Source organism: Tachypleus tridentatus, chromosome 13, assembly GCF_004210375.1.
Source record: "Tachypleus tridentatus isolate NWPU-2018 chromosome 13, ASM421037v1, whole genome shotgun sequence".
Taxonomy (NCBI): domain Eukaryota; kingdom Metazoa; phylum Arthropoda; class Merostomata; order Xiphosura; family Limulidae; genus Tachypleus; species Tachypleus tridentatus.
Window position 1 is genome coordinate 36126426 of NC_134837.1, and position 12259 is coordinate 36138684.

Consider the following 12259-nt stretch of genomic DNA (forward strand, 5'->3'; position numbering starts at 1 on the left):
AGTTGTGCGTGAATGATAATTATAATAACAAAAGTAATAAGTGGGTGCCTTCTAATTTTCATATTATTAAATTGTCACTGTTACTTTGATTAATTTATTAGTTAGTATATGAACATATTTCATCAGACGTTTTCACACGAATATGGGGTTGTTAAAATATGAGAAAAGTAAGGAGGGCGTGCCTATGCATGGCTTGTGGACACGACTCCACTACAAACAACAACAAACAGCTATAAAAGAACTTTTAATGTGGTAACATTAAGATCAGTTTGCTATACAGATGTGTCACTCATTAATCATTTTTCACATGCCCATTATGATGTAGCTTTTGCAGTAATCTCAATCACAATAAACTCGCAAGCTTCAAAGTGCACGGTAAGTTCAGTTGTTGAACAATTCGGTTTCCTGTCTCACTCGTAGCTCAGCGGTACGTCTACGGACTTACGTCGTTAGAAACCAGGCTTCGATATCCCGCGATGGGCAGAGCACAGGTAGCCCATTGTGTAGCTTTGTGATAAACAACACAAGAAATAAACAAATAATGCTTCTTTGTTCGTGCACCACACACATATATAAAGGGTACGTGTCAGTATAGTTGGGCTCGGCATGGCTAGGTGGTTGGGACGCTCAAATTGCAATCGGAGAGTCGCAGGTTCTAATCCCCGTCACACCAAACATGCTCTCCCTTTCAGCGTTATTATGTAATGGTCAATCCAACTATTCTTTGGTAGTAGTCCAAGATTTAGGTGGGTGATGATGATTAACTGTTTCATCTAGCCTCGCCTTCCAGCGGCTCAGCGGTATGTCTGTGGACGTACGACGCTAAAAACCTGGTTTCGATACCCGTGGTAGGCAGAGCACAGATAGCCCATTGTGTAGCTTTGTGCTTAATTCAAAACAACAACCATCCTCTAGCCTCACACCGATAAATAAGGGACAGCTATCGCAGATGACTCTCGTGTAGTTTTGCACGAAATTCAAGACAAATAAACAGTATCTTCATTCATCGTCAGCACAAGAAACTTAACAGAAGTGTTTTAATGACTAATTTTGTCAGAAGTCACAGTGTCATCAAGAATTGAAAATAAAATAAAGCAAAAACAAGCTTAAAAAAACGTTTAAAAATAATATCTAACGAATCGTTAAGTGATTTTGAAGTATATATATACCGCTAAATAAGATATCCGATAGCAGGAAGATAAATTTTCAATTTCTAAAACTTTCCCCACTAAATAAAGATTATCTAACTTCCAAATATTGTTACCTATTTCATGACAAGGTAAATACGGCGCTCGACTCGTAATCTGAGAGTTGGAGGTTAGATTCCCCTTCGCACCAAACATGCTCGCCCTTTCAGCTGTGGGGCGTTATAATGGTTCGGTCAATCCCACTATTCGTTGGTAAAAGAGTAGCCCAAGAGTTGGCGGTGAGTGGTGATGACTAGCGGCCTTCCCTCTAGTCTCACACTACTAAATTAGGGAAGGCTAACGCAGATAGCCCTCCAGTAGCTTTGCGCGAAATTAAAACAAACAAAGAAATACAATATAAGAAGAAATCCTTGGAATCTGTCAGTTAGAGTGTAATAGTCTAAACTGCTCTTCAGTTTCTTCCAACGTCTTACTATTTTGACCGTGTTTATTGTACGAGGGTTTGTCCTGCATTAAACTTAAACAACAAAATAACTGTGCGCAGAAGTCACGCGCATAGTTTTATATTTCCCGCTGCGAGTAAGGTGTTGCATAACAAACTGTGTATAAAGTAATAACGTTGGAAATACCTTGTGCCTTTTGCATACGTTTTTGTTCATGCATCTGCATGCTAATTTCTAATACAGTAAACTCTCCCCTTCTCTGTTCTTGTAAAAATTAAAATGAGTGTACGCTCTGGTGTTCTGAGTCATGACCATCAGCCTGCACGTGAAAAATTAAAAAATATTTCAGTTTTATAACGTACCATTCACGTGAGCATGCCTTAAATAACGTTCGAACACATGTAGGTTTTCAATATTGAAAGAGAAATAACAAAAAAAGAACTGCATTACATTTAGAAATAGAATAGAAAAATCGATGTATGTTGCGTACTAAGCTAAAATGCACTATGACCTTTAGTTTTTTTAATCGGAAATATCACACAGTTCTTTAAAAAATAACAAAAACTGGTAATCATAAATAACAATTATATTAAGCACTACCGCTTCTTAGTGAGATTACTCAATGTAAAGCACGCTGTTTCGAAAATCAATCGACTAACATCCCAGCAACAGCCACGAAATATGCTCTACTGCCTCGCTAATTAGATTCGCTTGTAACAGCATTTTCTCACCAAATTCCTTCGCAATCTGTACCCCAGCAGGCTGTGAGACGACCTCACACTCCAGCGGTTCGCTCGCTCGTCTGAGTGAGAAATCTGAAGGTGATGCAGTCAAGGTCGACGGAAAGAGAGAATATGTGCTGACGAGAAATAACCTGACAATCTGGTAGCTGAATAGAATATCCTGTTTTTGTTTTGTGATTTTTTTTAAGTACCTGTCACAATGACTGATATAGTTGAACCTACTTAGAAGCCACTACTTACCTGCTGCTAATGTACAGCTTAGCCACATCGTTGAGACTGACGCAAAAAGGATAGTTCCAATATACATGGCTCTCAGAAGCTGGAACAAGGGCGAAAGCTTCACTGCACACTGCGAATACTGGCCGCACTTTGAAGCTTCTGGATTTGGCGAGCACCGCCGCTATCTTAACTGGCCAGGGATGAAAATAACAACACGGTTGTAAAGTAGCAGACTGAAGGAAGCACGTGATTCCTGGAGGTGTGGCCTGGGAGGCTACGCCCATTCATTCACTCACCATTCACCGGCACAACTAAGAACGTGACATTGACAGGGTTTCCAAAGTGAAATGCAAACACACTATTGGCTCCTAGTTTGAGAGCTAAAACTGTCGACTTTATTGCTAAGTTAGTTCTGAGGTTACCTCAAGACGAAAGACTCTACTATCAATCAGCTAGTGGATTTCGAAACTCTGAGTTCAATCCAGGAGCTATAACATCGCAACGCGTACTCGGTGAACCCTTACTGAAAACAGTTGTCATAAAATATCCGTACACGCCAGTGAATGTTATCAAACGTTTGACAAGTGTCCAAGTTTATGTCATAAGATCTATCTGAATCCCATCCAAGAACAGCATAACCTGCATGGTTCAAGAACGTTTGTCCCATTACACGGTTTTAATTATTGGAAACTTCTCATTAAAAATAGACTGAAGTGAAACAACTTATAAATAACACACACCTTGCTGTAGACAGTCCTATATAAAATTGACGAGAAGTACTTATGTTAGTTAACATGTGTTAACGATGTTTATGGTAGTACTACAAATAAAAGATTTAGACTGAAGTACAACAACTTATAAATAACACACACCTTACTAAAGAAAGTCCTATATAAAATTGAAGAAAGAGGTACTTATGTTACTTAACATGCGTTAACGATATTTATAGTAGTTTTACAAATAAAAACGAAAAGGAACGACAACCTTTGACAATTTAGGTTTGTTATAAATTTATGACTTAGTTTGTTCACACATTAGGCCTATAATAATTACAATTAAAACTAGAGAGCAGGAAGATGAAGATGTTTGTTTGTTTGTTTGTTTTTTTAATTTTGCGCAAAGCAACACGAGGGCTATCTGCGCTACCATCCCTAATGTAGCAGTGTAACACTAGAGAGAAGGCACCTAGTTATCACTACCCACAGCCAACTCTTGGGATACTCTTTTACCAACGAATAGTGGGATTGACCGTCACATTATAACGCCCTAACGACTGAAAGGGCGAACAGGACGATGAAGAATTATATTATACACATGTCTACTGAGTTTCTTCCAAATCTAATAATTTTTGACTGAGTTATAGAGCAAAAATAGTGTGAAAAATTGGTCACTATGTTAGAGTTTCTTTATTTTGTGACCTTGCTATAACCTTGACCCTCCAAACACTAATCACTTATAAGTTGGGCCAAAATTCAAATGTAAACTAACTTTCTTTCAAATTGGCCCGGCATGGCCAGGTGGGTTAAGGCGTTCGACTCGTAATTCGAGGGTCGCGGGTTCGAATCCCCGTCACACCAAACATGCTCGACATTTCAGCCGTGAGGACGTTATAATGTCACTGTCAATCCCACTATTCGTTGGTAAAAGAGTAGCCCAAGAGCTGGCGGTGTGTGGTGACGACTAGCTGCCTTACCTCTCGTCTTACTCTGCAAAATTAGTGACGGCTAGCGTAACTTTGCGCGAAATTCAAAAAAGCAAAGAAACAAACAATTTTTTCAAATCCATTCAGTCGTTTTTGAGAAATTTTCCTGACAGAGACACAAACACGCGCAACAGGGTTGTAACATAACCTTCACTTACTTTAATGAAAGATGTAAAAATCCAGTTATAAAGATGTCAAAATCTTGTTATAAACATTTTTGTCAGTAAAATTTAATGAAATTAGTTATAAATAAAAACTCTGCTCATTACAAAGAAATACAAAGATGTAAATTTATCTGATGTTTGCTGTAGCATAAATTACAGAGAAATCAATTGCTTCCTTTCTGAAGAAACAAATTCCGAGTAATTTCTACAAATAATAATCATTGTCGGACATAATCTCTAGGAAATATGTTAATAAACTAACTTTAGAAACCATTGTCCAATGTTCGTAGTCAGATAAGAAACAGATTTTAAAAACTTTCAAATATTCCAGCAAACTTGTTCAATTATCACTAATATTAAAAAAAAAAAAAAATCAGAGAAAGGACGCAAATTGTGAATCAACGTCATAGCCAATCTCCAGAAAGCAGCCACTGGCTAGATTTAGTTTGTTTTGAATTTCGTACAAAGCAACACGAGCGTTATCTGCGCTAACCTTCCCTAATTTAGCAGTGAAAGACTAGAGGGAAGGCTGTTAGTCATCACCACCCATCGCTAATTCTTGGGCTACTCTTTTACCAACGAACAGTGAGATTAATAGTAAAATAACAACGCCCACACACTTGAGAGGGCAAGAATATTTGTGGGAGGGGATTCGAATTTGCAAACCTCAGATTGAGAGTGGAGCGCCCTAACCACTTGGCCATGCCAGGCCCTCACTGGCTAGGAGACATTTAAATTCCACAACATTTTTCGGTAATAACTATTTCAGTAATATAGTATGATTTATGTACATATGATAAATTTAAACAATTTATTAACTACTTCACACTAGCATTACAACGTGGTCTCCGTTATATTCTTCTATTTGGTGAAATTGTAACCATGGTAAGTCTGTATGTTAAACAGCTAGAAATGCTCATTAATGTCAATCAGTCAATGAGAGCGAGAAATTTGTAGTTTTGTGAATGTTTCATATCTGTTATTTTGACTTTTGCAAGTAACTTAATGAGTTATAATTTTGAATGTTGTGTGTTTATCACCTTAGGAAGTCTCTCAAATATTTTTGAAAATTAATTATTAGGTTGTTAAAGATGTATTATGGTAAACAGTTTGTAATACATGTATTGTGCATCGGTCTAATTCCTACTACAACAACTACTGTGTTTAATACAAGACAAACACAGTAATCTCCCCAGTTCATTCTTTTCTTCTTAAAAACAAATACTGAATATATTACCAAATCGAAATCGATTTTCATTTGTTAATATTTGAATTACATTACAAAGGATAACAACCTGTTTTTGATAATAATTATCAGAAGACATATCTTCTTTTTTTTTTTCAGTAAACTGCCAGCTTCAGTTGCTCGAAGTTGAAATAATAATTAATTTTATACAATAGTTTTTTTTTCATAGTTTAAGAGCCTAGAAGATCCTTTCTAAAATGAGTTATCAAACAGATTCCTTTTTTTTTATGGGCAAAATTTATTTCATCAACAATTACCAGTAATTTGTGTACTTTTAAAAATGTTTAACGGTTATTTGTAATTAAAATCTTGCTCAGTTTCATAATATCACCATTTCCTGGGGAAATTCGAAAACAAAACAAAGAAATATATTAGTTAAACCCACACTTGTAAAAGGCATTAATCCTAATTCCTTGGTCGACAGACTTAATAGAATCAGCTGGATACATTAATTAGATGAGATATTGGGCAAATTCTTGACCAAAGGAAAATAGAGAACAAAATCATCCGGATAACACGACCAAATAAACTTGTTGAAGACTGTAGAAACAAATAAACATACGTCCGTGAACGTGATAAGTATGACATCAAATGTTCTTTGGGGGATGTCCTCTTCCTCTTGAATACTTGTCCTTGTGTAGGTCTTTTGAGATAAAGTGATTCCACGGGTAGAAATTAAATCATTTTTACCACTGATTAAGACAGAACATTTGCTCTTTTAACTATATTTTTTGAAAGTTTTGTTCAAAATCCATCGTTAATCTATGGCCAATCATAGAGTAACTTTCTTTCCTATATTTCATCAGGTTGTTGCATTCTCTTCTTTAATATCAGGAAGATTCTGGTGTTGTACAGTAGTTAATACTTGACGAATCTTTTAACAACTGTAAGCCTCTTACCGTTTTCTTCATCATGTTTCGAACTTTTTTAATACTCATGGCCAGTCAGCTTTCTACTTCAAACACTAGTAAGAACTTTCTGTAAATCTTAACAGCCATATTTTCTAGAAAATTCCAACCCTTAGATTTAGCTGTAGACTTTCCTCGCCGATGTGATAAAGAGAACCAGCTCAGTTTTGAGCGATTATCTAGATAAACAAAACAAGTAGAGATCTTGAGATGAGCGCATTAGCTCGATTTTGAGTTAATCTCTGACAATGAGAATAAGTTCAAAACTTTAAAGAAATAAACTGGTTAACAAGTTCAGTGAAACCTTTTAAACTGGGACGATTAATTAAATCAACCGAACAGATTTACTAACTGGTTATGCAATAAATGTGAGCGATTCACAATATAGTAACTGATTTTGTGAACAGAATTAACTGGATGGCTCCAGTAACTGCTCTAAATGCAATAATTAACTTTAGGGCTTTATTAATTGGTCTGATAAACAAAATTAGCTAAAGGACTTCACTAATTAGTCTGATAGAAATATTTAGTTGTAGGTATTCATTAACTGGTCTGATTGACAAAAGTAAATGGATGACTTTACTAACTAGTCTGATAGCAATAAATAGTTGTAGGGCTTCATTAATTAGTCTAGAGAACTTAAGTAACTAGAAACCCTGACCAAAGCAATTAAAAATCAAAACCATTGAATATTTTGACCAAATTTACAAGCAAATAGAACAGTGATAGAGGTAGAGTAACTTATTAACTACTCAGGTTAACAAAACCAACTGTTAACCACTTAACTTATTAACTACTCAGGTTAACAAAACTAACTGTTAACCGTATAACAAATTAACTATTCAGGTTAACAAAAACAACTGTTAACTGTAAGTGAAAGGAATTATTGGACAGAACTAACCGATTTCATATACATAGTTTAGTCTATAATTTTCAAAATTATATTTAATCTTTAGATGTGTGTTTTGTTGTTTTTATTTTTTTATATTACAGCCACAGCGAGTAATCTGTTTTGTCCACCGAGGGGAATCGAATGCCTTATTTTAGCGTTGTATATCTTCATACTTACCGATACCCCACCGGGGAACAATTTTATACGAAACATACAGTTTTTGAAAATCTGTTAACGATGGATTCGTATATTATCTGGCACATAAAAATTTGTTTCAGTCTTATCGAAGCTACCAACTAACAGTTATATTAGAGACTACCACAGCTAGCACTGACAGTTAGGATCCTTCACTTACATATTCACTACAGCTAGTTTCACAAAACAATAGTATATCGCGTCTTATTGAAAAAATACTTTAAAGGCCCGACATAACCACCTGCTTAACTCGCGATCTGATATTTGCATGTTGGGATCCATATTCCACGAAACACCTTTCAGCCGTGGGAGCGTTGTAGTGAGTATTCAATCCACATTTTGTTGATAAAAGAGAAGCCTAATGTTTGACGGAGGGTGGCGATGACTAGCTCCCTTCCCTCTAGTCTTTTAGTGCTAAATTAAGGACGGTTAGCACAGATAGCCCTCGTATAGCTTTACGCGAAGTCCAAAACAAACAAAACCAACCTTTATAAGGTCTTGTTTATTCTACCTCACTTTATTGTTGTTGTTTTTTTCAGAATTGTTAGGGCATAATGGAGAGACTTGGGCATTTTGGTAATAAAGTAAAAAACAAACAAAACAAATGACACTTTTCAATCCTGATAATAAGGATAATTTTCACTTCTGTCACTGCGGCTTCATCAGGGCTAGTTGAACCATTTCTTGTACTGTTAAAAGAAGCATTAGCGTGATGAAGCCGCAGTGGCGAAACATTGACTCAAATAAAGTATTTCATTATTAGTTTTTTAAGAGTAAAGACGGTTTCTTTTGGACTTTAGTACTTAACTTTTAGATTTCTCATTTTCTAGTTTATAAATATATGTATAATGTTATAATGCTCTGTGTCGGAACTTTCTCGCCATTCAGATACATTTTAATTAGGCCACACTCATTATTTCGCAGCATTTAGCTTTAATATTTGTCTTGACCCGGCATGACCAAGTGGTTAAGGCACTCGACTCGTAATTCGAAGCCCCGTCTCACCAAATATGTTCGCCCTTTCAGCCGTAGGAACGTTATCACGTTACGGTCAATCCCACTGTTCGTTGGTAAAAGAGTAGCCTAAGAGTTGGCGGTGGGTGGTGATGACAAACTGCCTTCCCTCTAGTCTTACACTGCAAAGTTAGGGACGGCTAGCGCAAATAACTCTCGTGTAGCTTTGCGCGAAATTAAAAAAAAAACAAAAAAATTATTTTACGAGTATCAAAATATGTCAGAAAGAAGTGCCAATAGGCTAACGTTGAAATTCTTGTAAATTTTAACTCATTGTTCTTTTTTGATCTTACTACTACAAGATTACATATATATCTGTTTGTTTGTTTGTTTTGGAATTTCGCACAAAGCTACTCGAGGGCTATCTGTGCTAGCCGTCCCTAATTTAGCAATGTAAGACTAGAGGGAAGGCAGCTAGTCATCACCACCCACCGCCAACTCTTGGGCTACTCTTTTACCAACGAATAGTGGGATTGATCGTAACATTATAACGCCCCCACGGCTGGGAGGGCGAGCATGTTTGTCGCGACGCAGGCGCGAACCCGCGACCGTCGGATTACGAGTCGCACGCCTTACATATATATCTAAACTACATCTTAGAAAGCGAATAATTGTTAAGTAGAGAATTAGTCCTAAAATTAGTACTCGTCTTTCCCACCTAGTAGAGAATATGATAAATTAAACAAATAAATGGTAGCAGACGTGAGAGCGTGTGATGCCACATCAACATTAGGATGAGAACCTATGTTAATCTTCAGTGCATGTTAAAATACCAAACAAAACAAAAAAAATCATCATCTACGAAGGTACTAACAGTAAAGGTCGGGTGGTTAAATATAACCTTGCAGGTATATCGGAAAAATTAAAATATAAATATGAAATACAAATTGTAAAATATAACATGGTGAAACACATTTTTTATTTACTTCTTTTTTATATTTGGCTATAGTTAAGCGCAAGAATACACAATAGGCTACCTGTGTTGTGACCACCACAGGTATCGAAACTTGATTTCTAGCGTTGTAAGTCCGCAGACATGCCGCTAGGCCACTGGGAGCCTTTTCTTTATAAGTACTTTTCCTATAGTTACTGGAATTAACCTAAGTGTCTTATGTCGACCGAAATATTTGTGCAATATACTGATGTAACAAACTCTGTTAAAAACAAAAAAAGATGTACCTCTCAACAGAGTTAAATCATATTTCAGTTGGCGGACTAATACACGTTAAGAACTCATGTCTGCATTAACTTCATAATACTCTGTTTTTTCTCTGCAAAATTGTCAGGGGGTCATCTGTCATAACCTTCTTCCTCTTAGAAACGATGGACAGCTGGTCAACAGCACTCACCATCAGCTTTTGGGTGGTTATTATTTGACCGAATAGTGAGATTTGACTGTTATCCTTGTACATATCTACAGCCTCAAAATGAGGAACGTATTTCTGCGGCGACATGAAACGCGCTAACAACTTTCGGATTCATAGCTCAAACACGTTAAACAACTAAGCCTGAATCTCGTTCTAATATAAACTATTAATTTAGAAATGCTTATTCGACTTGGAGGATTTCTTCTTTGTATTGTATCGTGTTTGTTTGTTTGTTTTTTTGTTTTACTCAGGTTTTAATTACACCTTTTGATTTGTATCTTAACATGGAATGGAAATTTCTTTCATCATGTATTTAAATCGTCACGTCAGAATACGCAAAGTACCGAAACATAAAAAAACAGGATACATCAATATTGTAAAGGCCTTGTAGCATACTTTAATCTTTATTTACGTGAACTTAAGTTTGTATTGCAAAACGGCAACTGTTGCTACTTACGAGAGCGCATTTAAAACCATTCGTGTCCTTATATTGACGTTGGCAGTGCTTTATAGAATATTTTCATACCTACTCCTGTGAAGTATAGACGTTGTATGTATATATATATATATATGTATATTAGTGCATGTGGAAAGGAAACTGTTGCTCGGTAGAAGACACACAGAAAACTTATCAAACATTATATGTTCAAGTACTTATTGTTGATTAAAACGTTACAAAGTAAATACACACTTTAGAAAATGAAATTAAATAATTCTCGCCAACATTCTGGATGACCAGGAAATGATATTTTTATTCTTATGATAAGTGTCTGTTTTATTCTTAAAGAGTTTTTTATTTTTTATTATTTGTAATAAACGACGGGAAGTGTTGGTATGCGAGTTAGGTGTTCCCCTCACCTACCCAAACTAAACAACCTTGAAACGTCCGTCTGGTCTTATTGTGGTAGTAAGCGAATGATCAATTAGACCAAAGAGAAAATTGTTCTTAGAAAAATGATACTATTACTGACATAGCAGTAAACGGGATAGAAATATAAAAAGGGGCAATTATTTCGATAGAGGGCGTAAGGAATACAAAAACTAGTTAAACCACTCAACCACAGAAGTACTGTATGAGATAAATACATTAAAATTGAGTTAAGCTACAAGCAACGAGAGAGGTTAAGTAATTTTTGATATAAAGTCCGAATATACCAATCATATCGCATATATTTTTTATTACTGATCAGATAACAATAACAGAAAATAAACAGTATTTCTTTTATTATTCATTTTGGAAATGTGTCAGCAATTATTGTATATATTGAAGAATCACAGGGGTTGTGTGCACAAGGATAAGCAAATCTCCGTACCCTCATAGTTTTATGCATTCAGATTCGGTCGATTCGGCCCAGCATGACCAGGTGGTTAAGGCACGCGACTCGTAATCCGAAATTCATGGAAGAACCACATATATTACTTTCAAAATATGATTCGAGATATCTTCAAGAAACAGGAAGACAAAATATAATAAGCTTAAAAAGTTAGTTATTGCAATTATATTTATAGCAGAAAAAGATAACTCTTCTTTCAAATAAATAAAGCCTTAAGGGCGTTATAATGTGACGGTCAATCTCACTATTCATTGGTAAAAGAGTAGCCCAAAAGTTGGCGGGGGAGGGGTAATGACTAGCTGCCTTCCCTCTAGTCTTACACTGCTAAATTAGGAACGGCTAGTGCAGATAGCCCTCGAATAAGTTTGGGCGAAATTTAAAAAAAAACGAACAAATCAGACTCGGTCATTTTGATGAGAATATTACTGCTTATTTCCATGCATATGACGTATGTACATGTGTTGATTTGTGTTATACCTTTATGCATTATTTTTGTGTTTAACTGGTCTCCCCATCAGCTGTATGATTAAATTTTCTGCGAAGGGTCTTAAATTTAGAATCAGTAAAGTGCATGTATTGTGATGTAAATGAATGTTTTCGAGTTTCTTTGTTTCTTTCCACACCCGTGGGATGGAAAAACACGTGATTTATTATATTTTCTAAATAAAACAAATACTCCCATTGATTATTTTATTTATTTGATTTGTTTTTGAATTTCGCGCAAAGCTACACGAGGGCTATTTGCGCAAGCCGTCCCTAATTTAGCAGTGTAAGACTAGAGGGAAGGCAACTAGTCATCACCACCCACCGCCAACTCTTTGGCTACTCTTTTACCAAAGAATATTGGGATTGACCGTCACATTATAACGCCCCCACGGCTTTCT

General features: G+C 36.0%; 1 protein-coding gene and 1 long non-coding RNA gene across 3 annotated transcripts in view; one reads left to right on the plus strand and one right to left on the minus strand.

The window, feature by feature from the left end:
• LOC143238553 (follistatin-like) overlaps positions 1-2739 on the minus strand; it is a 93643-nt gene extending 90904 nt beyond the window's left edge. For both annotated transcript variants that reach the window (XM_076478899.1, XM_076478898.1), the window contains exon 1: positions 2575-2739. In XM_076478899.1, the coding sequence (XP_076335014.1) occupies positions 2575-2641 (67 nt within the window). In that variant the 5' untranslated portion in view covers positions 2642-2739. The remainder of the gene's footprint in view (positions 1-2574) is intronic.
• Positions 1-12259, plus strand: part of LOC143238554 (uncharacterized) — a 45600-nt gene that overhangs the window by 15141 nt on the left and 18200 nt on the right. The gene's annotated exons all lie outside the window — the stretch shown is intronic.